Here is a 27,946-nt window from a genome sequence, read left to right as displayed (position 1 = left end):
TTCTCCCTCCTCAGCTTTTGGCTTCGCTTCTCGGACTTCTGCTGACTCTCCAGCAGCTGCTTCTGTGTGTTCTCCAGAGACTCCTGCGCCAGCATGAGCTCAGAGTGCAGCTCCTGACCAAAGAAATGCAACAAGTGAGGAGAGCTTGGCACTAGCAATGGACATGATTTGAGTAGCTTTGAGTGTGCTTGTGTTGTATGTAGAAAGTGAGGCTGACTGTATATGGATGGGAAGTGCCTAAATATATGTGCATTAGTAGAGATGGCGGTTGCCACTGTCACTGCTGTACCTTCTCTCTCTCCTGGTGTCTCTGCAGAGCGCTCTGCACGGCCTTCAGTACCGTGTCTTGTAGGAGGGGGGAGCGCAAGCGAGTTGGGGATCTCCTGCGAGATGGTGAATGGCTGACCCCATGCAGAGGGGAGACAGGCTGTTTCTGTTCATCTATGGAGGCTCCTCCAGTGTTTTCCACACACATTGCATCTACCTGACAAACCTGAGATGAAGAGAGGGAGAAATTTGTGCTCCTCAGAAATATCCCAGAAGACATCTGTGGCTGCATGCGGGGAGGCAGACACATTTTAAACCTCACCATTAAGTTGGATCTGAATGCAGGACCAGCATGCAGTAATTAATGCACAGAATCTAAGGTGCTAGGGTGGAATGCAAGGTACTAGATTAGAATGCAAAGTACTGGGGTAGAATTAAAAAGGCACTGGGTGGAACGCAAGGTACTGGGTGGAATATAAAGTACTAGGATAGAAAGAGAGCTACTGGGGTATACTATAAAATACTGGGTTAGAATATAAGGTACTGTGGTAGGATGCAATGTACTTGGTTAGAATAAAAATGACTGGGTTACTAGATTATAAAGTATCGGATTGGGTTATACATTACTGAGATAGATTATAACGTACTGGCTTATATAAGGTGTTGGTTCAGGATTTATGTTGAGCTAGTGGTAGGTAGGGCACATGGTGTTGGATTAGGTTCATAGGGAGGGGTCATGGTTGTATGTCAAGGCATGGGGGAGATGCTAGGCAAGGGTGGGTGCTGGTTCAAGATACATGGTATAAGGTGCTGGTCCAATTTTAAGGGTACAGAGTCAGGGTATGCTGGGCCAAGGTGAGGGATTATCCTGTAGGGTAATGAACAATTGGTTAACTGAGGAAGAAGTTCACAAGCGGCTCAAAAAAAATAAAGTAAATAAGGCACCTGGCCCCGATGGTATACATTCAAGAGTTCTCAAGGAGTTAAGTTCAGTAACAGCCAAACCATTATATTTAATATTCACTCCATTTCCACAGTTCAGTACCACTAGATTGGCGTAAAGCAGATGTGGTGCCTATATTTAAAAGGGGAGCTAGATCACAACCGGGGAATTACAGACCTGTAAGCCTGACTTTAATAATGGGGAAACTACTTGAAGGTTTAATACAGGATAATATTCAGGAATACCTAATGGAAAACAAAATCATTAGTAATAGTCAGCATGGATTTATGAAGGATAGATCATGCCAAACTAACCTTATTTGTTTCTTCAGGAGGTAAGTAGGAACTTAGACCAGGGTAATGTAGTTGATGTGGTTTACTTAGATTTTTCTAAAGCTTTTGATACGGTTCCACACAAGAGGTTGGTGTACAAAATAAAGCAAATTGGACTCAGTAATAATATATGCACCTGAATTGAAAACTGGTTGGAGGATAAACAACAGAGGGTTGTCATAAATGGAACTTTTTCAGGTTGGGCTAAAGTCGTGAATGGAGTACCTCAGGGATCGGTACTGTAACCCCTGCTTTTTAACTTGCTTATTAAGGACCTTGAGGTTGGCATCGAGAGCAAAGTCTCCATCTTTGCTGATGATACTAAATTGTGTAAGGTAGTAGAATCAGAGCAGGATGTAATTTCTCTCTAGAAGGACTTGGAGAGACTGGAAACGTGGGCAGGTAAATGGAAGATGAGGTTTAATACAGATAAATGTAAGGTTATGCATTTGGGATGCAAGAATAAACAGGCGACACAAATTAAATGGGGATAAATTGGGGGAATCCTTGATGGAGAAGGATTTAGGAGTGCTTGTAGACCGCAGGCTTAGCAATAGTGCCCAAAGTCATGCAGTAGCTGCAAAGGTAAACAAGATCTTATCTTGCATTAAAAGGGCAATGGATGGAAGGGAAGTAAACATAATTATGCCCCGTTACAAAGCATTAGTAAGACCACACCTTGAGTATGGAGTACAACTTTAGGCGCCACTCCTTAGAAAAGACATTCTGGAACTAGAGAGAGTGCAGAGAAGAGCCACCAAATTAATAAAGGGGATGGGCAATCTATCTTATGAGGAGAGGCTAGCTAAATTAGATTTATTTACATTAGAAAAGAGGTGTCTAATAGGGGATATGATAACTATATACAAATATATTTGGGGACAATACAAGGAGCTTTCAAATGAATTATGCATCCCAAGGGCATTATAAAGGACTAGGGGCATCCCTTTAGGTTGGAGGAAAGGAGATTTCACCAGCAACAAAGGAAAGGGTTCTTTACAGTAAGGGCAGTTAAAATGTGGAATTCATTACCCATGGAGACTGTGATGGCAGATACAATAGATTTGTTCAAAAAAAGGTTGGACATCTTTTTTTAGAAAGGAAAGGTATACAGGGATATACCAAATAAGTATACATGGGAAGGATGTTGATCCAGGGATTAATCCAATTGCCAATTCTTGGAGCCAGGAAGGAATTTATTTTTCCCCTTAATGGTTTTTTTTGTTTGCCTTCCTCAATAAGTAAGTATAGATATAGGATAAAGTATCTGTTGTCTAAATTTAGCATAGGTTGAACTTGATGGACGTATGTCTTTTTTCAACCTCATCTACTATGTAACTATGTAACTATGTACCTGGGCGATAGTACTCAAGATTTGTTGCAACGATCCACACTCTTCTCTGACACCGTCAAGTTCTTGCAGAGTATCACACCCATTATTTTCCTGTCAACAGAAAAGACAATCAAACGAGTTTTTGTAGGTCCATGCATGTGGACCCAGTCATACAAGGAGTGAGATAGACAGCAGCATAGCAATGCATTGCTGGTCCCTCTTACATCAGACGGGTTACGTGCTTTACCCTATAAAGAGGTGCAGTAAGGGAATGGCGGTGAGGTCTCTGTAGGTGGGAAAGCTGTGGAGGACGGTTGCTGATTTAGTTTGTTACTACTAATGGACAATGAATAAAACTGCTGTGTACTGATGATGTTTAACACACACCATCAGCCTCTCACATATGGTGTTGTATGTTTGACTGAGAGAACTGTGCAGCGACAGATCAACATGGATTAATATCTAGGTCAAACTGGGCCAGCTGCTAGTTCAGTTTTGTGGTTCTTCAGCTACAACATTATTGTTCTCAGGACATAGGGTTAATTGGGAACAGCAGATTTGGAAATTAGCTGCCTACACAAGGAATGCTGAGCAACATTCAGGAGACTGTTAATCAAGAACTCGAGGATTATCCAGAGATTTTCCTGGTGACATTTGACATGGTGGCTACCTCGCATCATTGAGCTATCTTCCTAACTTCCTTCCTCAACAGACCGTGCATACTGGACCATGGCAAAGACAGTGATCCTGAACCACATGGGGTTGACTCTGTAAATAATCAGCTCTTCCTATCTCAGAGATTAGATGTCAAATGTCACCCCAATTGCATGACTGTGGCCTGGGAAGACTTACAATGGCATCTTGGACATGATAATCTAAGAGCAGTTAGTTCAATCACTGCCAATGCATGTCAGGTGCTGGGTCACCACGACCCACTCAGTATTTAGGCTGTCCATGGGGATTCACCTAGAATTTATTTTTGCTGTTGTATCAAGTAGTAAAGACCCCTAACTATGGGGATGGAAAGTAAGGTTGAATGTACTATAAGGTACTGCGGTATAATGTAATGTACTGGGATAGTATATAGAGTAAGAAACTGGGTTAGAATATAGGGTCCTGGGATCGAATGCAAGGTACTGGGGTAGAATGTAAGGTACTGGGGTAGAATGTAAGGTACTGGGTTAGAATGTAAGGTACTGGGGTAGAATGTAAGGTACTGGGGTAGAATAAAGGTGCTGGGGTAGAATGTAAGGTACTGGGTTAGAATGTAAGGTACTGGGTTAGAATGTAAGGTACTGGGGTAGAATGTAAGGTACTGGGTTAGAATGTAAGGTACTGGGGTAGAATGTAAGGTACTGGGTTAGAATGTAAGGTACTGGGGTAGAATGTAAGGTACTGGGGTAGAATGTAAGGTACTGGGGTAGAATGTAAGGTGCTGGGGTAGAATGTAAGGTGCTGGGGTAGAATGTAAGGTGCTGGGGTAGAATGTAAGGTACTGGGTTAGAATGTAAGGTGCTGAGGTACAATGTAAGGTGCTGGGGTAGAATGTAAGGTGCTGGGGTAGAATGTAAGGTACTGGTGTAGAATGTAAGGTACTGGTGTAGAATGTAAGCTGCTGGGGTAGAATGTAAGCTGCTGGGGTAGAATGTAAGGTGCTGGGGTAGAATGTAAGCTATTGGGGTAGAATGTAAGGTACTGGTGTAGAATGTAAGGTACTGGTGTATAATGTAAGCTGCTGGGGTAGAATGTAAGCTGCTGGGGTAGAATGTAAGGTACTGGTGTAGAATGTAAGCTGCTGGGGTAGAATGTAAGGTGCTGGTGTAGAATGTAAGCTGCTGGGGTAGAATGTAAGGTGCTGGGGTCGAATGTAAGGTACTGGGGTAGAATGTAAAATACTGGGGTTGAATGTAGGATAGTGGTGTAGAATAAAGGTAATGGGGTAGAATGTAAGGTACTGGGGTAGAATGTAAGCTGCTGGGGTAGAATGTAAGGTGCTGGGGTAGAATGTAAGGTGCTGGGGTAGAATGTAAGGTGCTGGGGTAGAATGTAAGGTGCTCGGGTAGAATGTAAGGTGCTGGGGTAGAATGTAAGCTGCTGAGGTAGAATGTAAGGTGCTGGGGTAGAATGTAAGGTGCTGGGGTAGAATGTAAGGTGCTGGGGTAGAATGTAAGGTGCTCGGGTAGAATGTAAGGTGCTGGGGTAGAATGTAAGCTGCTGGGGTAGAATGTAAGGTGCTGGGGTAGAATGTAAGGTGCTGGGGTAGAATGTAAGGTGCTGGGGTAGAATGTAAGCTGCTGAGGTAGAATGTAAGGTGCTGGGGTAGAATGTAAGCTGCTGGGGTAGAATGTAAGGTGCTGGGGTAGAATGTAAGGTGCTGGGGTAGAATGTAAGGTGCTGGGGTAGAATGTAAGCTGCTGGGGTAGAATGTAAGGTGCTGGGGTAGAATGTAAAATACTGGGGTTGAATGTAGGATAGTGGTGTAGAATAAAGGTGCTGGGGTAGAATGTAAGGTGCTGGGGTAGAATGTAAGGTACTGGGGTACAATGTAAGGTGCTGGGGTACAATGTAAGGTACTGGGGTACAATGTAAGGTACTGGGGTACAATGTAAGGTACTGGGGTACAATGTAAGGTACTGGGGTAGGATATAAGATTCTTTATGGAATCCAGGGTCTTTATTCAGTTTTCTCTGTGGAACAGGTGGCCTATAAAGCCGGCGCTGAGTGATATCAGCATTCCTCAATTAGACACGTTGGTTGGGACTTTGTTTGTCGCTCATGGGTTAGCTGTTTAGATTGAGAGATATAGCAAAAGAGTCAAGTCCCTGCAACGTGGAATAGCCTGTGCACTTTAATCCATGGAGCAAGTTGTGTTATTAGCAGTGGACAAGCATGGTAAGGATTCTAGTTATCCATAAATGGCGGCAATGAGGTCAGGTAATGGGTTCGCTATCGGGTTTTAGAATATGAGCAGACAGGAAGTGGAGCAGGACTGAGGAACTTGAGTCTGCAGCAGAAGAAAGTCAGGAATGGCTTGGTTGCAGAGACAGAGATTGAGTTCAAACTAACAAGTACAGTATACACGGACCAAGTCATTACTTTTGGGAAAATACAGATCTGTCAGATTTCGGGTTTTGCTGGATTCTGATAGTAAGAGGATGTAAATCAAGGTTCTGCGTTTTCTTGTCTTTGCAGTAGCAATGCTCCACGGGTTTGTTTAGGCTTTTTGCCCCTTTTAAGCTTATTTATAATTGGGAGACCCACCATTTATTTAAAGGGCCTCTCCCTCCTAGTACAAATTCTAGGCATGTTTAAAAGTGCAATCCAAGCAGCTTTTTTTAAAAACATTTTTAGACAGGTTTGAAGCAGGGGGTCTCTGGAGCTGAACCCTATTAATGTCCGGCCCGGGGACCCCCTGCTTCCCGAGATACACGGCTTCTTATTGACCAGAAGGGCGCGGGACCTTTGAAACTTGTTATTATGTGATCGCTGCTAGCCAAGCGGAGTGGCTACCGGCAGCCCCTACGGAGGTAAGTGTCTCCGGAAACAGGGGGTCCCCGGAGCTGAAAATAATGGGGTTTAGCTCCGGAGACCCCCTGCTTAAATCTCATGTTAAAATGAAAAACAATTGCCAAAAAAAATCCCACGTTTGGATTGCCGCTTTAAATAAGTACTGTATAAGTATTTTTAAACTTTTAACCTTTCCATGATAAACAAAAAGCTTTGGGTAGTTTTTTTTAAACATTTTCTGCAGTTTTTTTCTTTCATCTCTTTTGGTGAATGAGGAGTGGTGCTTATCGGTCTGCAAAGCCACAGGTAACATTTTATTTTTGTTTTTACGATGCTGTAATTAGTCAAAAAGATAAACATAAGCCGCTGATATGCTTAAATCTAGTGTCCCCATGGTACAGCTTATGCCATTTATTCTTGAAAAGGCCCTGTGAGGCCGAAACGTCAATCCACTGGCAATAAATTAGCTTTGTTTAAATCCGCAGTGACCTGCTTCTCCCATTCATCCATATTATTCGGAATACCCATGGTACAGCACCATATTCATTTTTGATTATATACAAATAAATGAAACTGTTACTTTATGAGGGATTCAATATTTATTTTAGGAAACCAATATTTTGACCGGCTATGTGGACCTGCTCCTTTAAGTAGCCCTGGGGGAAAAAAGTGTGAAGAATGAATTGACAGTTCTGAAAATGTTCTCTGACGCGTCTTTTAGTTCGGGATGGTTGAATGTGATGACCAAGTTTGGAAAACGAATTCTAATAAGAATAAGAACCAGAATACTCGGGAAATATAACGCAAGGTGATGGCTTCATTATACCAACATGGAGGGCATTTCAGTACTACATGCTTCGCAGATAAGGGTGAATTATGAAGATTAACATCCAGGAGAGAAAAATAAAAAGTTGTGGGCCCATGTTTACTAATCGGTGCTATGCTATAAGACACCTTCCCATGCCAAAGGATATCGTTATGGCCCAGTGACTTGAATGTGCTACAAGGTGTTTCCCAGTGCTGGAAGATTTCTTGCGGAACACTTAGTAACTATGGGCCTCAATGCTATTTAGTAATGACTTTGGAAACTGCTTTGACTCTCCTAGAGTCAGCCATCTGCCAAGAGTTGTGAGCTTGTTTTGGCTCTGCCAAATGTGTATTGATTTTGTATTTAACAAAGGATTACTATTAAGTTCCTTCACTAGAGGTGTCCACGCCTAAAAATACATCTTCCACTTCTGAACAACACTGATTTCCAGCGATGCCCTGTGCGGCTTATGGATTTAAGTCTTAAGACTTCACCTGCAACAAAAATGTCAGTTATGGTGACATAATCTAATACAGCAAATCTTGGTGCAGTTATTTAATCGGACTTACGTCTTTTTTTATTAAGTGTCTGCAGGTGACAGGGTTGACTGCAATCCCCAAGAAGGCGAGACAAAATATTTCAGCAATATACCAATCAGTGAAGTTACCGCTCTGTAAAAAAGCCTGGTTCTCGCTACTTAAAATCCCATAGGATTCTTCATGGGACTGGAAAATACTTCCAGTTCAGACCTCGTTATTTGACAATACTGTGTCATTGTTTGGCCAGGTGGAAAACAGATCTCTCAAAAGGTGGCTTGGTCCTCGGTGCACCTGGAAGCATTTGACAGGGGCATTTTTAATGGTCTCTGTGACACGGTAGATTCGCTGGCCCCGGGAAACTTGTGTAGTTCTGGAGCACAGCAGTGATCTGGTTAATCCCAGCTGGAGAGCAGGTTGGGTTAATTGAGCAGATCCCAGATGCCTCATAAGTGGGCATTAAATGCCCAGAGCTTCTACTTGTTCTGGTTCCTGTCTGTACCAGGGAGGACTCAGGTCTTATGTTTGTTGAATTTGTATATGCTGAAGATAAGTTATTTTTGTTTCTCGCACCTTTTCCTTGAGGCTGAATAAAAAGCCTGTATTTAGAGAACCCCACGTTTTGTTGCGTTCACACTGCAACATATGGTGTTACCAGTGGGATCTTAAACACACCCTGCATTCAGAGGATTGGGGTAGACCTGGAAGAACCTCTAGAAGCCTCTGCGAAGGATCACAGGGTTATTCTGGGAATAGTTGACTATGCCACAAGATACCCTAAGGCGTTCCCTCTGAGGACAGCAACTGCTAAGCAGGTAACCAACTAGTTGTTGGAGCTATTCTCATGGGTCGGACTTTCTCAGGTTTCACTGACAGACCAAGGGATGAATTTTATGGCTAAACTGATGCAAGATGTCTTAAAGTTACTAGAGGTCAAGTCAGTTCGGACATCGGTCTACCAAACACATACTGTTGAATTGGTAGAAAGGTTAAACCGAACTCTAAAGAGTATGTTAAGAAAAATTGTAGACTCTGATAAGAGAGCTTGGGATAAACTTCTCCTCTTTCTGCTGTTTGCAGTGCGAAAAGTTCTCCAAGCCTCCAAGGGGTTCTCCCCATTTGAGCTCCTATATGGCCACCAATCCAGGGGTGTCATAGACAGAGGGAACAGAAGTCCCCTTATAAGAATAACCATCAATAAGAGTTAGACCTGAAGGACTACCTGGACATGGTCGGCCATTTTGCAAGGGAGAATCTTAGACATGCTCAAGACAATCAAGAGAGACATTATAATAAAAATGCTCGCATGAGGGTATTCCAACATGGAGACCAATTGATGTTGCTTTTACCTATTTGTGAGAGTAAACTTCTAGCCAAATGATAGGAACAATTGGAAGAAATCCGACACAAGAAATGTGAATGACAAAATCTCTTAACCAGGGTCCAGGAAGGATAACACATTTACCATATATTACTCTAACCACCAACCAGAAAATCTCATCATACCATCCAGCATACTGTAAGTATTACCTGCTCATTACTCCAACCACCAACCAGAAAAGATCATCATACCGTCCAGCATACTTTAAGTATTACCTGCTCATTACTCCAACCACCAACCAGAAAAGCGCATCATACCATCCAGCATACTGTAAGTATTACCTGCCCATTACTCCAACCACCAACCAGAAAAGCTCATCATACCGTCCAGCATACTGTAAGTACTCCTGCCCATTACTCCAACCACCAACCAGAAAAGCGCATCATACCGTCCAGCATACTGTATGTATTACCTGCCCATTACTCCAACCACCAACCAGAAAAGCGCATCATACCATCCAGCATACTGTAAGTATTACCTGCCCATTACTCCAACCACCAACCAGAAAAGCTCATCATACCGTCCAGCATACTGTAAGTACTCCTGCCCATTACTCCAACCACCAACCAGAAAAGCGCATCATACCGTCCAGCATACTGTATGTATTACCTGCCCATTACTCCAACCACCAACCAGAAAAGCGCATCATACCATCCAGCATACTGTAAGTATTACCTGCTCATTACTCCAACCACCAACCAGAAAAGCGCATCATACCGTCCAGCATACTGTAAGTATTACCTGCTCATTACTCCAACCACCAACCAGAAAAGCGCATCATACCGTCCAGCATACTGTAAGTATTACCTGCTCATTACTCCAACCACCAACCAGAAAAGCGCATCATACCATCCAGCATACTGTAAGTATTACCTGCCCATTACTCCAACCACAAAAACCAGCAAACAGACTGGAATGTGTCTAGTACCTGATGATTTATTTCTTTGTGTTGTGTTGAGTTAGCCGTTGGCTGTGGGCTATCGAGACACTTAAACAGGTGAATAATGTAGTCAGGCAGCTTGTCCTGTTTCAGAGCATTTTCTTTTGCTCTAGTAGGATAAGAACTGATGGCCTAATAAAGTCCTTCCAAATGTAAGCAAACTCAAACCAAATGTGGCCGTTTGGGTTTCTTTAAGAAGAAGAATTTTTTTCCCCAGCAGTACTTCTGAACCTGGTAAGGGGGTTACTTGTCAATCAAGTATTTACTCAACCTCTAGCTCACCCTGTCCCTGTTAAGAGGATAAATAAAGATAAGGAAGGAGGCAAGAGGGGGGCTTACTGTTGCAAGCTCACACAAACAGGTGCAGCCAGAAAACCCCTACCATGTTTCAGTGTACCCTATTTACATAATACCTTTAATACATTCTTAATCTCCCTGACATATTTAGGCATACAACTAACTCATTCCTTTAGCTCATTGTGTGCAGCAAAGTACCCCCATTTTATAGGGTCCTTGGTCACAAGCATGGTCCAAATATGTAGTCTCCTGGATAGGTACAATCCATGTAGTTAAAATTAACCTTCTCCACAAAATGTTATACTTAGACTCCTCCCAATCCCAATCAGGATAAAATATATTATAGGGTTGCAACAGAAAACGTCCCAGCTCGACTGGGCAGATAAAAAAAATCAGAATCCAGTACAAAATTCGAGTGAGACCAACGAGAAGTTTAGCAATCATGTTGCTTGATCTCGTATTACAAAGAAGCTAAGCTGAGCCAACCCCCGCTTTGGCATCTTGGCCAGTGTGTGAAGGTAAACATTGAAAGAGTGAAGGTGAGGCAGTTGGGGATGGAATTTCTCCCATGGCGCCATTCATCGAGTAGATCGCCAAATATCATACAGAACCCTATCATCTTGCATTCTCTGCAAATGTGCTACTCATCAAAATATAAATACAACCCGACCTTCCCGTGCACTAATATGCTTCTGCTCTTTAATAACCCTATGTTTGGGCAAGGACAAGACAGGAAAAACAGCCCATACTTACAGTGGAGCCAACTTAAGACTTTAACTGCTTCAGAGAAATATATAAAGCTACAGAGGGAGACTTTTTCAGGTACTTGAAATTAAAACACTTAATTCAACATCTGCCCCCAAAAATTTCCTCCAATGCCAATACTTACAATGAGTTAGTATGAGTGTCCTACTCCCTGAGCACCGGTTTGCTATCTATCTTTTATCAAAACATTATCCCCAAATTTACAGATGAAACATTTGATTTTATGAAACAAGGGGAATCTGATGTAGGTGAGCCCCTGGAGGAGGAATCTGATGTAGGTGAGCTCCTGGGGGAGGAATCTGATGTAGGTGGGCCCCTGGAGGAGGAATCTGATGTAGGGGAGCCCCTGGAGGAGGAATCTGATGTAGGGGAGCCCCTGGAGGAGGAATCTGATGTAGGGGAGCCCCTGGAGGAGGAATCTGATGTAGGGGAGCCCCTGGAGGAGGAATCTGATGTAGGGGAGCCCCTGGAGGAGGAATCTGATGTAGGTGAGCCCCTGGAGGAATCTGATGTAGGTGAGCCCCTGGAGGAGGAATCTGATGTACGGGAGCCCCTGGAGGAGGAATCTGATGTAGGTGAGCCCCTGGAGGAGGAATCTGATGTAGGTGAGCCCCTGGAGGAGGAATCTGATGTAGGGGAGCCCCTGGAGGAGGAATCTGATGTAGGGGAGCCCCTGGAGGAATCTGATGTAGGGGAGCCCCTGGAAGAGGAATCTGATGTTGGGGAGCTCCTGGAAGAGGAATCTGATGTAGATGAGCTCCTGGAAGAGGAATCTGATGTAGGGGAGCCCCTGGAGGAGGAATCAGATGTAGGGGAGCCCCTGGAGGAGGAATCAGATGTAGGGGAGCCCCTGGAGGAGGAATCTGATGTAGGTGAGCCCCTGGAGGAGGAATCTGATGTAAGGGAGCTCCTGGAGGAGGAATCTGATGTAGGTGAGCTCCTGGAGGAGGAATCTGATGTAGGGGAGCCCCTGGAGGAATCTGATGTAGGGGAGCCCCTGAAGGAGGAATCTGATGTAGGGGAGCCCCTGGAGGAGGAATCTGATGTAGGGGAGCTCCTGGAAGAGGAATCTGATGTAGGGGAGCCCCTGGAAGAGGAATCTGATGTAGAGGAGCTCCTGGAGGAGGAATCTGATGTAGGTGGGCCCCTGGAGGAGGAATCTGATGTAGGGGAGCCCCTGGAGGAGGAATCTGATGTAGGGGAGCCCCTGGAAGAGAAATCTGATGTAGGGGAGCCCCTGGAGGATGAATCTGATGTAGGGGAGCCCCTGGGGGAGGAATCTGATGTAGGGGAGTCCCTGGAGGAGGAATCTGATGTAGGGGAGCTCCTGGAGGAGGAATCTGATGTAGGTGAGCCCCTGGGGGGAGGAATCTGATGTAGGGGAGCTCCTGGAGGAGGAATCTGATGTAGGGGAGCTCCTGGAGGAGGAATCTGATGTAGGTGGGCCCCTGGAGGAGGAATCTGATGTAGGGGAGCCCCTGGAGGAGGAATCTGATGTAGGGGAGCCCCTGGAGGATGAATCTGATGTAGGGGAGCCCCTGGGGGAGGAATCTGATGTAGGGGAGCCCCTGGAGGAGGAATCTGATGTAGGGGAGCTCCTGGAGGAGGAATCTGATGTAGGTGAGCCCCTGGGGGGAGGAATCTGATGTAGGGGAGCTCCTGGAGGAGGAATCTGATGTAGGGGAGCTCCTGGAGGAGGAATCTGATGTAGGGGAGCCCCTGGAGGAGGAATCTGATGTAGGGGAGCCCCTGGAGGAGGAATCTGATGTAGGGGAGCCCCTGGAGGAGGAATCTGATGTAGGGGAGCCCCTGGAGCTAGGTGCTGCATCTCTGTGAAGGCAGGCGACCCCAACGATTACACCGGTCGCAAAGCGAATCTGGCATATTATTTGAATTGAAAAGCTTGCAAACTATCTAAATGATAACCTTTAAAAAAAAAAGTTCTGTAGAATGAGATGAACAGACTCAAACGAGACACCGCTTTCAAAATAAGCACTAACAATATTCATAAAAACAGCTTTAACTTGAATTTGGGAGTCAACTTAATTTAACGGCTTTTATCCGTTATCCAATTGACAATAATAAACCGATCTTCCGGACAACCTCCCCCCCCCACCCCCCAAGTCCAAACTATGTTCATCTTTTTTTCCCAGATATATCTGCATAATAACTTAAATAAAAGTTATAAAAAATAGGAAAAGAACAATTTAAAAAAAACTTGTGTTTGATTTTTGTAAAAAAAAAAAAAAGACCTGACCAGGATGTAACTCTTTAATCATGTCGCCTCTGCGGGTGCTGGGGACGACTCGTGTTTAAAGAAGAAAACAAACGTCCTTTTTTATTACTTTCTGTCATTTGAAAAAAAAATGTAGAGTAACCTGTCAAAGTCCTACTGTATTTTCCGAATGCGGATTAATTTTTTTTCTACATAAATCTGATATTTGGATGGAATTTGTACATGACATTTACATTGACGTGTACAAGGCGTGTGCTGAGAATGACTGTGAAGCCTCGCAATGATTAGGAGTCACTCTGAGTGACGGCTAGGTGACAGGCCTAATGCGCAGAGCCGCGTGCTTACCACCCTCTGCCTCTCCTGCTCCTTCTTACTGATCTCTTCTTGGAGGTTGTCAGCCTGCAGAGACAGCTCTGTGACCCTGTAAGTGCGAGAGACGGCGAGGTTACTGGGAGCTGACGCAAAGCTACAAACAGCGGCTCTACATAACAAGCGCTAGTGCTATAGTGACATTAAGGCCACGGGTATAGTGGGCGCGCGACAGAGCGTGCCTGTCGCCCGAGCGATCTGTGGACGCAACGTGGCTGGTTCGCCCTTATTGGCAAAATCTTTTGTCTGCTGGAAACGCTGCCGCGCCGTCGCGGTTCATCGTGCGCTCCGTGGCCGGCCTCAGAGGTACAGCCTTTTGTTCACGTTGCGCACTGCATGGACGCGGCCTTAGAAAAGCATTTAAAATGTGTGCCATCTACAGTCAGTGTAATGCAAGGAATTGTACTTGTGTATTGTTATTTCCCTGTGTGAGTTATCACCGGAAATGGGACACGGTTATATTGGGCAATAGGGGTTGTTAATGGATCCGAATCAGTAGAATCTAAATGAACACATTCGTTTTAAGCCAGCAGTACAAGCTGCCGTTTTTCCCCCCTTTAATATGTGCATCAATACAATCAGCTAAGTTGCCGATCGATCCATTCTCCTGTGATCGATCAACAAAGATTCTGCTCGGGGGTTTACTAAATGGCTGCTGAGGAGTATTCTGCAGTCAGTGTGACTTTGTAAATGGTTGCTATAGAAATAAAAAAAAGCTTGTTATATTATAATACATTAAAAATGTAATTCAGAGTTGTTTTAAAAATAAAAAATGCTACGAGTATTTTCTCGGAACTGATTTATTTAAAACACACATGTAGGATATCGATTGGTCTGCAGCTTTAAAGCGTTTTGTACACTCACTAAAACAGTCTGAGCTGCTCTTAAACTACTCTAAGATCCACGGGTCAAACTTGCAACAAAAAAACAAGTTTCTTATATTTGACGTGAAAACTGAAGATCTGAATAATGATTCAGTCACATGTTCCTCACTATTAACTCAATGTTCTTAATACAGAGAGTTATCCGAGACGCACAGATTGCTAGACAAAGGGATCTATGTATCCAGCTCCTAAGAAGTGTGTCACGGTTTCTTTATGCGTTGTGCTTGCATCCTTATTAATGGCAAAGACCGCGTTAATACGGCTTACTGCAGTTGACGCCAGATCTGTTCGACGCCAGGATTACACTAGCTCAGAGCGGGCACATTATGTGGGACACTAAGGAAAGGAAGTATAATTATGTACCCGTTCGCAAGGTTTCAAATATCCAAAAGGAGTTTGCTAATCTAAAAACACTAATATAATAATATTTTCCCCCGGATATTGTGCTAACAATGTACGCGGCACTGTACACAGAGGTTTGCACGCACTATGGGGTTATGTATCAAGGCCCCCGCCTTACATCTCAGCCATAATTTCTCGCTATGCACCATGCTGACTCTTGCGTTCTTCTCAAGGATGTCTTCTCTCTACCCCCTTTGTATCTAAAGCCCTCTCCCGCCTTAAACCTTTTTCACTGACTGCCCCACACCTCTGGAAAGCCCTTCCCCTCAGTACCCGACTTGCACCCTCTCTATCCACCTTTAAGACCCACCTTAAGACCCACCTTAAGACCCACCTTAAGACACACTTGCTTAAAGAAGCATATGAATAGCACTGTGGATAATACTGAACACATGATACATAAAGCTTGGCCCCTGCAGATGCACTTACCAGAACTCCCTCCTACTGTCTCTGTACGTTCTCCCTACCTACCAATTAGACTGTAAGCTCCTCGGGGCAGGGACTCCTCTTCCTTAATGTTACTCTTATGTCTAAAGCACTTATTCCCATGCTCTGTTATTTATATTATCTGTTATTTATTTGATTACCACATGTATTACTACTGTGAAGAGCTATGTACATTAATGGCGCTATATAAATAAAGACGTACAATACAATACAAGGCGAGTGGTGCAATTCTGGGGCAAAGCAAACTGCACCACAAGTACTGTATCAAACTGCACCACAAGTACTGTATCAAACTGCACCACAAGTACTGTATCAAACTGCACCACAAGTACTGTATCAAACTGCACCACAAGTACTGTATCAAACTGCACCACAAGTACTGTATCAAACTGCACCACAAGTACTGTATCAAACTGCACCACAAGTACTGTATCAAACTGCACCACAAGTACTGTATCAAACTGCACCACAAGTACTGTATCAAACTGCACCACAAGTACTGTATCAAACTGCACCACAAGTACTGTATCAAACTGCACCACAAGTATCAAAGACAAAATCCTATTTATTGCAATAGGATTTTCTTCTTTGATACACCATATATGGGGCAGATTTCCTGCCTCCGAATTGCATGGCGTTTGGGACAAGGATTTATTGGGGCGGATGTATCATAGCAAACAGCTTACAATCTAACATTGGTGTCAGTCACAGGGAGATAAATGGACTTGTCCAAGGTGACACTGGGATTCCATCCAGGTCACCGAGGCTAAAAGCAGTGACATTACCACCGAGCCACCGCTGCCCTTGTACTGAAGGGTTAGATCAGAGGGGCTCAACTCCAGTCCTCAAGCCGCCCCAATATGTCAGGTTTTCAGGATATCCCTGCTTCAGCACAGGTGGCTCAATCAGTCCCAGCTTCAGCACAGGTGGCTCAATCAGTCCCAGCTTCAGCACAGGTGGCTCACTCAGTCCCAGCTTCAGCACAGGTGGCTGAATCAGAGGCTTTGACTGATTGCTGAAGCAGGGACACCCTGAAAGCCTGCCCTGTCGGGGGGCTTGAGGACAGGAGTTCAGTCCCCCGGGTTAGATCAGCTGCATGTGCATCTCGCTGACACTCGGCGCAGACGCTATATCAGCGAGTTCTCTCACCTTGCGTTCAGCTCCACTTTCTCCGTGTCCCATCGGCTCTGCATCTCCATCATGTGACGCACCTTTTCGCGAAGCTGATGTTGGAGGTGGGAGGTTTGCAGAGTCGCCCCCGCAGCATCCTGAGAGAGGCGCAGGTTGGAGTCCAGGTTGAGACAGGCCGTGTGCACCCGGCGGGAGCTGCGGGAAATGTCTGTCTTCATCTCTGTGAGACCCCTGAGGACAGAGATTGGCGAAAACAAGTGGAGGAGGAGACAGCACATTGAGTAAGAATGAGACCAGCACCCTGTGAGTGTCCCCCCTCCCCAGCAGCGCCCTGTCACAGTGTGACCCCCCAGCAGCGCCCTGTCACAGTGTGTGTCCCCCCCAGCAGCGCCCTGTCACAGTGTGACCCCCCCAGCAGCGCCCTGTCACAGTGTGACCGCCAGCAGCGCCCTGTCACAGTGTGACCCCCCCAGCAGCGCCCTGTCACAGTGTGACCCCCCCAGCAGCGCCCTGTCACAGTGTGACCCCCCCAGCAGCGCCCTGTCACAGTGTGACCGCCAGCAGCGCCCTGTCACAGTGTGACGCCCCCAGCAGCGCCCTGTCACAGTGTGACCCCCCAGCAGCGCCCTGTCACAGTGTGACCCCCCCAGCAGCGCCCTGTCACAGTGTGACGCCCACAGCAATGCCCTGTCAAAGTGTGACCCCCCCAGCAATGCCCTGTCACAGTGTAACCCCCCAGCAGTGTCCTGTCAGTGTGACCCCTCCCAGCAGTGCCTGTCAGTGTCCCCCCCAGCAGCAACCTGTCACAGTGCCCCCCCCCCAGCAGTGCCTGTCACAGTGTCCCCCCCAGCAGCACCCTGTCACAGTGTCCCCCCTAGCAGTGCCTATCACAGTGTCCCCCCCAGCAGCGCCCTGTCACAGTTTCCCCCCAGCAATGCCCTGTCACAGTGTCCCCCCCAGCAGTGCCCATCACAGTGTGACCCCCCCAGCAGTGCCTGTCACATTGTCCCCCCCAGCAGTGCCTGTCAGTGTCCCCCCCAGCAGTGCCCTGTCACAGTGTCCCCCCCAGCAGCGCCCTGTCACAGTGTCCCCTCCAGCAGTGCCTGTCACAGTGTCCCCCCCAGCAGTGCCTGTCACAGTGTGACCCCCCCAGCAGTGCCTGTCACAGTGTCCCCCCCAGCAGTGCCTGTCACAGTGTGATCTGTCCTGCTTTAGATTCCTCACCTCTCAGCCACTGTGCGCATTTCAGTGAACTGACTGCGCAGATCCGCTGCCTGGCGCCACAGTGTAAGGATACCACTGTGCTCATTGCTCAGGTATGAGGTGTAACTCTGTAAGAAACCGAGATGAGAGGTCAATGACAGCAGAATTACAGTACGAGGCAATCAACTGTCTCGCTCTGTTAAACGTCAGGTTGCAGTATAACATCCCCATGTCTACCCATCTACATTATCTGTGAGAAGAGAGCCCTATAACTATGTTGAAAGCCACCCAGGGTTTCTCTGGGTTGGGTGATCGGGTGATGTGTTCCCCAAGCCGATATCTGCACTGGGCTTTCCACGGCTGCTCTCCCATCACCCTGTTTGTGGAGAAAGGGTCTCCCAGCACCCTTTGCAGGCTCCATATTCCACCATCAGAGGTTTCTCAGAGAAGCTCTTCCCTACTTTCCTCTTGATACAACTTTCGGTAGCAGCGACAGCAACAGGTGACGTCATCCGTTGCGTCGCCGTCGCACGTACTATAAGCGTGGCCTTAGATTGCTGCATCATTAATGAGGGTGCAGTCATTCCCTAAAAGTTGACGGATGTTTTCTTGTTCATGTACTGGTAAGTATTTCATATTTGTGATTTGTCAACTAAAGCTTTAGCGGTTTACTGTTTGGATTATCTGGAGTATATCACGACACGAAGGGCTTCCAGTTTTTAAATGGACCTGTTGTGAAATGTAGATCTCTCTGCAACTGTACTTTTCTGCTAACTTCTTTATCCCCCTTGTGCATGAAGGCTTTGAAGGACACTGGCATCAATGGGTAGGTTGCCAGGTGGCTTCTCTGAAAATACTGGACTCAATGGTGAAAGGTGCATCAGGTCACTATGTCCAGGGAGGAAAATACCGGGGACACACATGTCCAGTATTACAGTACCTCTCATGTTTTACTGGACAGAGTGTCCAAATACAGGACAGTCCAGTTCAATACCGAACACCTGGCAACCTTATCAATGGGGTTAAAACATAATCCCATCACTGCTAACTTGCAACTAACGCCAGGTACAAGTTCCTACAGTATGTGAAAGTAACAGGTAGAGTAATGTACCCTCTGGGATATTTATCATGTTGGCTGCAGTTAAAGGGGCAGTAACTTCGAGAACAAAAGTGAACTAAGGAGAGTGACAGTAAAGGGTTAAATTGAGGTGATGGACACGTTAAACACATTGGTCGAGTACAAGTATTTCAAACCAGTTTCCTAGCGTTTTACTTTGCCATGGTAAATGCTTTGGGGGGTTTTCAGAATCTCTATCCACTATGGAAGTATACATAGTAGGGCAGGGCTGGCCAACTCCAGTCTTCAAGTGACACAAACAGGTCACGTTTTCAGGATATAGCTGCTTCAGCACGTGTGGCTCAATCAGTGACTCAGTTGGAGAGCCTGTTGGTGGCCCTTGAAGACTAGAGTTGGTCACTCCTGTACTATGGTTTGGGGATCAGACTGTTTATCAGTCTTCAAAACCAGCTCATCTGAATGTCATTCCCCAGAATCCCTGGCTGCAATAGAAGAACTATATGCTGTGTGAGTATGGGGTAAGGCAGGTTTAGGGCACCTGCCTGAGACATGGAAATTTGCTCATTAATGTTCTTTATCATTACTGTTGCTAAAAGAAGACAAAGAAGACACAGCCCTGACTAATACAATAATACGTAGTACAGTAGCATGAGTGTAAGAAGGGAGCTGACAGCCTGATACTTTCTAGTGAATGGGATGGAGAGTGTAACACTCACCTCTCTCTCCTTCCTCCACTGGGATTCCCGCTGCTCTATGTCATCTCGTGACCTATGGAGGTCAGAGGTTAGGAGCCCCAGGTCCTCAGCCACCTTCACATTGGATGACCTCAGCTGCTCCATCTGCTCCCGCAGGGTCATGTTCACCTGTGCTAAGCCGCTGCTCCTGGAAGTAAAGAGGGTGCCATGATATATATATGCACATGGTGCCTTCATAACTCCTCCATTGCAAGAGAGAAATAAATAGGATATTGTAGCTCTCTATAACCCACCCTTCCATAACAAAGAGATCTCCAACGCATTGCTTCAGTAAGCCCTGGCCTTGAGTTAAACCCCTCACTAGGGACAGCATAATACAAGCCCACTAAACCCTCTGGTGCTATAGAGAGGCAGAGCATTGTTCCATTAAAACCTCACCTTTTAGAGGCCTACAGAGTATTGCCCCACTGAACCTTTTCCTGTTCTAGAGATCTGCACATTGGTCCATTTTACTGAGCAGTGCTATTCCGTAAGGATACCTTATGGTCTATTCACTTGAATGGACCATATTGACTAAGTGGTATTATTTCATAGGGCACCGTCCACTGCTGGGAGACACTTTCTTTTGAATAGGCCTTAAGGTGTTTTCCGGCATCAGAAGGTGTCTTATGGAGTAGCACAGTTTAGTAAACATGGGCAAGTATCTCTCATTTAGCTCCTCTACTAGGGATTGTCGACGTAAACCCCTGACACAGAATTACAGAGAATTGCTCCATTACCCCTTGTCTCGTATACTGTAGGCCTGAAAAGTTTTGAACCATTACCCTTTCCCAGATAGGGAGAGAAGTCACACACTGATCCGCAGGATAAAATAAGCATACTTCCAAAGAAAATGTATTACATTCAGAAAATATGCCAATATATGGCAAACTTGTTTTGCAACCTTTCTGTACAAGGTGGTGTAAGACATTCACGGTTGCGTTTTACTCTCTCTCTAGCTGCCACTTTCCAAAATTCATGAAATTGTACAGTGGTGTTGCCCGTCTGTGAGACTAGCGAGAGCTGAAGATCATCATCGATCCTAGACAAGTTTGCAGAGATCTACTAACGCAGGTCATATTTTTGTGTTTCTCAAACTGTGAGATCCCCCAGTGTCGACCTGCGGCCCCCGGCGTCTGGGTACCCCCCAGTTCCCAAGATACTCGTAGTTTGTTTTGTCCCATGGAGACAAAATGGACACTAGGGTCAGCATCACTCTGACGGCCTATAACAAGTACGAACATCATCAGGAGACGTGTTGGCTTTCTATCAGTGGCCATATTTGTAGTTTTTTTGTGTGTCAGAAACGGACATAAATAACTACTGACCTAACATCTCAGGAACTAGGGGTTTAACTGGAGCTGTTCTGCGGTTCTCTGGCGCCCAGAGTCCTGCTGGATTATGAGATCTGTAGTCCAGGTAATTTTGAAAAACTGGAGATTGCTGCTACGAAGTCCAACATGCTGTGACGATCCAGGGGATTCCTTCCCCTTCTGTCTCTCCCTCTGTCCCATCTCCTGTCAATCCTTCTAACCTTTCCCACTCCTGTCTCGCTCCGTCTACCTCTCTCCCACTTCCTCAGCGCATACCCCGCAGACCTCGCGCACACGCGCGGTCCCTGAGCTCCTGTGATGACGCTCCCCGCTCCCAGACAACCGCTTCACCCACGACCAATACCTCTCCATCCCTGATGGTCCGTCCGCTCCTCTGCCCCCTCCAGCGGGGTTCCCGCGGAGCGGCGCTCTGAGCGCCTGGTGACACGGCCGGTGCACGCGCCCCCTCCACTCACCCAGGGCGCGCGCACACGCTCCTCCTTGTGAGGATTCGGGAATTGCGTCCCTTGCGGCGCGGTTCCTCCTCTTTACATAAATGTACTGCAGCGGCTGCTGCCTCCGATCTGCCCCCCGCTGGTGCGCGCACCCCCGCTCTGTTTACAGAGCGCGTGCGCACCCGCTCCTCTTCTACCAGGTCACAGACCTTAGCTCCGCCCCCTCAGTCACACCGCACCTCCGCTACGCGCGGCGTGCACGCGTGACGTCGCGCAACGAGCCCCAGCTGCGAGTCAAGATTGCTGTGAGCCCTTGTCTCCTGCAGCCTATCCTTTGCATCTACAGAGGCTCAGCCTCCACTCCGCCCCCTCTCCTACTGGTTCCTGTCTCCTATAAGAAGCTTCCTCTTCCTGTCATACCTTGCTGAACATAACCTTGTGTAGCCTTTGCGTGTGCCTGTCTTGTCCAGCCCAGCCCAGTCTTGTCTTGTTCTCTGCAGTTAACCTCTCGTGTACCGACCTGGCTTTGCATTTGGATTCTCTTTGGCTCTTGACCCCTGGCTTACGGATAACGACGACGAATATCTCTCCAACCCCAGACCACAGGCTTACGGACTCCAACTACGTGTACCTCTCCAACCCACGGACCCCGGCAAGTATTGGATTAACCCTTTCTACATACCCAGACCCAGCAACGCTACAAAACACCTTCTGGGCTCGCCCCCGCTACTGTGGGTGTGTGGCACAGTCCTTCCCACCTCAGTGCCGGGGTCAGGTCTTGTTTGTGGGCTCGCGCAAGCGTTACAGTATGTTCAGCCCAACAAACATTGACCCCCCTGAGGTGGGCCAAACCACAACTGTTGCTACTCTAGTGGGAAACATACCCCAGGAACCACGTCTTCCGTCACCCAATCGGTATGCGGGTGAACCCCTAGGATGCCGAGGCTTTCTAAACCAATGTGATGTCCACTTTGAATTAACCCCTTCTCGCTTCTCTACTGATAGGTCTAAAGTGGCTTATATCTATTCATTGTTAACCGGAGATGCACTGGCCTGGGCAAATCCTATCTGGGAGTTAATGCCTGAACTCACGCAGAACTTTATTTCTTTCAGAAAAAGTTTTCAGCAGGTTTTTGACACTCCTGGCCGCAAGGCGACTGCGGCCTCTTCTCTTTTTCATATCACCCAGGGCCACTGGACCGTCGCGAAGTACGCTCTTGAATTTCGGATTATTGCAGCGGAAACCGGTTGGAACAACAAGGCTTTAACTGCAGCCTTCTGGCATGGCCTCTCTGACTCCGTGAAAGATCAATTGGCTGCATGTGAAAGACCCACTGCCCTGGAGGATCTGATCTCTACATGTATACGGGTGGATCAACGCCTCCAAGAGAGACGAAGTGAACGCTGGATTACACGTATGCCGGTACCTATACCTATCTCTCCTACTCTCTCTCCTTCTTCTGTTCCAGTTCCTGAAGCGCCAGACCCCATGCCGCTGGGTACTCACCATTTGTCATTTACAGAAAAACAGCGCCGGAGAAGCGAGGGGCTATGTCTTTATTGTGGCCTAGCTGGTCATTTGGCGTACCGCTGTCCTACGCGTCCAGGGGAACGCCAGCGGCCTATAAGGTATGATGGAGTTGCTTTGGATACCATATCTTCTTGTTCCTTTTCCAAGGAAAGTATGCCAAAAAGGATCCTTCTACCTATCATAATGGAGGGTACGGACTTTCATATTTCTGCACTTGCCTTCATCGACTCTGGGTCTGGAGGAAATTTCGTGGACCAGAATTTTGCAATAAAACACCGGATCCCACTGCTTAGGAAGTCCACTCCCATAGGACTCGAAGCGATAGACGGTCGTCCACTCCAGCCTGCCTTTATCACCCTGGTGACCGTGATCTTCACCCTTTCCACCAAGAACTGACACAAGGAACAAATCTTGTTGGACATCATTCATTCACCATCTGTACAGGTAATCTTGGGTCTCCCCTGGTTACAACTGCACAATCCCGTGATTGACTGGACTGATAAACAACCCATACGTTGGTCTACCCCATGTGCCATTCCTTGTGCTCTCACTTCACTCTCTCTTGCAGACTTAGAGACTGCGGATACTTCCAAGGGGTCCCTTCCAGAAGTCTACCATGAATTTATTGATGTTTTCGACAAGGTCCGTTCAGAGACTCTTCCTCCACATCGTCCCTTCGATTGTCCCATTGATCTGATTCCTGGTGCCGTTCTGCCTAAAGGCAAGTCCTACCCCCTGTCCCTTCCTGAGTCCCGAGCCATGTCCGAGTATATCCAGGAGAACTTAAAAAAAGGTTTTATTAAGAACTCCACCTCTCCTGCTAGGGCAGGGTTCTTCTTTGTAAAGAAAAAGGACGGATCTCTTCGCCCCTGCATAGATTATAGAGGCTTGAATAAGATAACACAGAAGAACCGTTACCCGTTACCACTCATATCTGAATTGTTTGACCGTCTACAAGGTGCCTCCATTTTCTCCAAACTTGATCTCCGGGGTGCCTACAACCTGATACGCATAAGGGAAGGAGACGAATGGAAAACGGCTTTTAACACCCGCGACGGCCATTATGAGTACCTAGTAATGCCGTTTGGGCTCTGTAACGCCCCTGCGGTCTTTCAGGAGTTTGTTAATGAGGTTTTCCGTGATGTTCTCAATTTATTTGTCATTGTATACCTTGATGATATACTAATTTTTTCTAAATCCTTGCCTGAACATATCCAGCATACCAAGCTAGTACTCTCTCGGCTTCGTCAGAATCGTCTGTTTGCCAAGATGGAGAAGTGTATGTTTCACCAAAATTCTACTTCCTTCCTGGGTTATAATCTCCGAGAAGGGATTTTCCATGGATCCTGAAAAACTAAAGGCGGTATTAGATTGGCCCCAGCCCACGTCGCTTAAAGCCATCCAGCGATTCCTTGGATTTGCCAATTATTATCGTAGGTTCATCCACAAATTCTCCACACTGGTTGCTCCTATTACCGCTTTGACCAAGAAAGATGCTGATCCTTCCTCCTGGCCACCGGAGGCTGATCTTGCTTGCGAGTCTTTAAAGAAGGTCTTCACCACCGCTCCCATTTTGCATCACCCGGACCCCTCCCTTCCCTTCACGCTGGAGGTCGATGCTTCGGATATTGGAGCCGGGGCAGTGCTCTCCCAAAGACGTTCTCCTCAAGATCACCTGCATCCATGCGGCTACTTTTCCAAGAAATTCTCCCCCGCGGAGATCAACTATGATGTAGGTAATAGAGAACTTTTGGCTATCAAACTTGCACTCCAAGAGTGGAGACACCTTCTTGAAGGTACCGAGAAACCGATCCTTATTCTTACTGACCACAAGAATTTATTGTATATTGAAGGTGCTCGACGCCTTGGTTCCCGTCAAGCTCGCTGGGCTCTTTTTTTCTCAAGATTCAACTATGTAATCTCTTACATTCCTGGTACAAAGAATTTGAAGGCCGATGCTTTATCCCGTCAATTCATTTCCAGAGACCGATCCGACGACCTTCCTGAGACTATTCTTCCTTCAAGATTGATCATTGCAGCAAATTCCTTCGATATTCTGGACAAGATTCTGGACTCTCAAACCCGGATTCCAGAGGGCCTGGAGGTACCTGAGGGCTGCCTATATGCGGCAACCAAATTCCGTCAAAAAATTCTGGAGTGGGGTCATGCTTCCAAGTCAGCAGGTCACCCTGGGATCAGAAGAACCACCGATTTAATCAGACGTACTTTCTGGTGGCCAGAGATGTTGAACGACATTAAGGAATTTGTTTCATCTTGTTCCATCTGTGCTCGTAATAAGTCCGTCCGAAAAAAGCCTTCTGGTCTGCTACGCCCGCTCCCCATTCCTGAACGTCCCTGGTCCCATTTATCAATGGATTTTATTGTGGAGCTGCCCATTTCCAATGGCATGAATACCATCTTGGTCATCGTGGATAGGTTCTCCAAGCAGGCCCATTTCATATCCCTCAAGGGCCTCCCTAACTCTGCAACTCTAGCTGATATCTACGTCAAAGAAGTCTTTCGTATACATGGGGTTCCTGTTTCAATTGTGTCCGACCGTGGATCCCAATTTGTATCCAAGTTTTGGCGAGCTTTTTCTCAAAGACTCAATATCTCGCTCCTTTTTTCTTCCGGGTATCACCCGCAAACCAATGGACAGACAGAAAGGGTAAATCAATCATTAGAACAATATCTAAGATGTTTTGTTTCGGATACACAAGATAATTGGGCTGATCTCTTACCATGGGCTGAGTTCGCACATAACTCCCTTAGAAACGAATCCACCCAAGAGTCGCCCTTCTTCGTCAATTACGGCTACCACCCTAACTCTCTTCCCATTTCTTCTAATACCTCTGGAGTCCCTGCTGCTGATGCCAGAATCAATGCTCTTCAAGAGTCATGGAATAAGATTCGGAGAAATCTCCAGGAATCCGTTCGGAGACAAAAGACCCAGGCAGATCGATTTCGTCTAGAGGCGCCCAGGTTTAAGACAGGAGACAAGGTATGGCTCTCATCAAGGAACATCAGATTAAAGACACCTACCTTAAAATTGGCTCCCAGATTCTTGGGACCATTCAAGATCCTGGAACAGGTTAATCCTGTGGCGTACCGGCTGCCTCCGATCTGCCCCCCGCTGGTGCGCGCACCCCCGCTCTGTTTACAGAGCGCGTGCGCACCCGCTCCTCTTCTACCAGGTCACAGACCTTAGCTCCGCCCCCTCAGTCACACCGCACCTCCGCTACGCGCGGCGTGCACGCGTTACGTCGCGCAACGAGCCCCAGCTGCGAGTCAAGATTGCTGTGAGCCCTTGTCTCCTGCAGCCTATCCTTTGCATCTGCAGAGGCTCCGCCTCCACTCCGCCCCCTCTCCTACTGGTTCCTGTCTCCTATAAGAAGCTTCCTCTTCCTGTCATACCTTGCTGAACATAACCTTGTGTAGCCTTTGCGTGTGCCTGTCTTGTCCAGCCCAGTCTTGTCTTGTTCTCTGCAGTTAACCTCTCGTGTACCGACCTGGCTTTGCATTTGGATTCTCTCTGGCTCTTGACCCCTGGCTTACGGATAACGACGACGAATACCTCTCCAACCCCAGACCACAGGCTTACGGACTCCAACTACGTGTACCTCTCCAACCCACGGACCCCGGCAAGTATTGGATTAACCCTTTCTACATACCCAGACCCAGCAACGCTACAAAACACCTTCTGGGCTCGCCCCCGCTACTGTGGGTGTGTGGCACAGTCCTTCCCACCTCAGTGCCGGGGTCAGGTCTTCTTTGTGGGCTCGCGCAAGCGTTACACTCCTCTGGGCTCTGTCCGCCCACTGCTTCCTCCTCCCGGTCCCTGCGGGCCATCTCGCTCTCGCAGCCTGTGTGCGCGCACCCTCAACTTAAAGAGGGCGCGCGCACACGCTCCTCTTCCCTGCTCCGTCACGAGCCTGACTCCTCCTCCCAATCCCCACTGGTTACTCCCCTGGCTGCCTCTTCTGTCTCCTCCTCTCTTCTCCCTAACCTATCTCTATCTTCTCCCACTTCTCTCTCTGCTCCTCCCCTCTCTGTCATTGGTGCACCTTCCTTTATAATCTCTGTCTGTCCACTTCTTCCTCGCTCTGCATAGTTCCTGTTTCCCTGTGTGCTGACCTATGCTGTGCTCCCTCTGTGTCCCTGCTGTTTACCTTTGGATTTCCCTGGCTTTGACCCCTGCTTGTTCTGGACTACTCTGCTCTCTGTACCCCTTTGAACCTTGCTACGCTCTCAACCACGCTGCTCTCTGGAACCCATGGACCTGGCTTTGTACCCCAACGACTCTACTCTCTGGACCCCTTGGACATTGGCACACGGACACGACTATCCCTACGCATACTCCAAAAGACGTTGCAAGTATCGCTAACCACTCTTTCTACAGGTCCAGCAACGCTATACCACACTCCGGGCTTGCTCCCACTGCTGTGGATGTGTGGTGTAATAACTTTCCCATCTTAGTACTGGGGTCTTGCCAGGTCTGCGGGCATACAGGCGTGACATTATGCAGAGCCCAACAAACGCAGACCCCCCTGAGGTGGGTACTAGTATTTCCCTAGAGGCCTTACAGTTTGTCAGCAATCAGCTGTCTACCGTCTCACAACAATTGGCGAACTTCTCCCCTCAGGAGAGTCTCATGGCCCCCATGCCACTGGTGGCCAACTCTGGGCCCCGGATTCCCTCGCCGAATCGCTACAATGGGGACCCCCTCGCCTGCCGCGGTTTCTTAAACCAATGTGAGGTGCAGTTTGAAATGTCCCCCTCCCTGCTTCCTACTGGCCACGCCAAAGTAGCATATATCTACGCCTTGCTCACCGGAGACGCTCTCGTCTGGGCCTCCCCCCAGTGGGAGCGCCACAGTGAAGTAACACAAGATTACTCTCTCTTCCGACACGAGTTTCAACTTGTGATTTGATATTCCTGCACGGCGTGAGACAGCCGCCTTCTCTCTTTTTCACATTTCACAGGCCCGAAGATCCGCTGCCAAATACGCCATCGAGTTCCGCACGCTAGCAGCCGAAGTCCAATGGAATGATGAG

At 47.2% G+C, this 27,946-nt stretch overlaps 1 protein-coding gene across 2 annotated transcripts in view; it reads right to left on the bottom strand.

Annotated features, from left to right (window-relative positions):
- CROCC2 (ciliary rootlet coiled-coil, rootletin family member 2) overlaps nt 1-27,946 on the bottom strand; it is a 229,604-nt gene that overhangs the window by 142,167 nt on the left and 59,491 nt on the right. For both annotated transcript variants that reach the window (XM_075569542.1, XM_075569543.1), the window contains exons 7-13: nt 19,576-19,741; nt 17,803-17,909; nt 16,597-16,809; nt 13,691-13,766; nt 2,897-2,986; nt 290-493; nt 1-113 (exon numbers count right to left, since the gene is read on the bottom strand). The exon at nt 1-113 is cut by the window's left edge and continues 78 nt beyond it. In XM_075569542.1, coding sequence (XP_075425657.1) covers nt 1-113; nt 290-493; nt 2,897-2,986; nt 13,691-13,766; nt 16,597-16,809; nt 17,803-17,909; nt 19,576-19,741 — 969 coding nt within the window. The remainder of the gene's footprint in view (nt 114-289; nt 494-2,896; nt 2,987-13,690; nt 13,767-16,596; nt 16,810-17,802; nt 17,910-19,575; nt 19,742-27,946) is intronic.

This window comes from Ascaphus truei, chromosome 14, assembly GCF_040206685.1.
Source record: "Ascaphus truei isolate aAscTru1 chromosome 14, aAscTru1.hap1, whole genome shotgun sequence".
Lineage (NCBI taxonomy): Eukaryota > Metazoa > Chordata > Amphibia > Anura > Ascaphidae > Ascaphus > Ascaphus truei.
The sequence above is the reverse complement of the archived record's forward strand: the minus strand, read 5'-3'. Positions and strand labels throughout refer to the sequence as shown.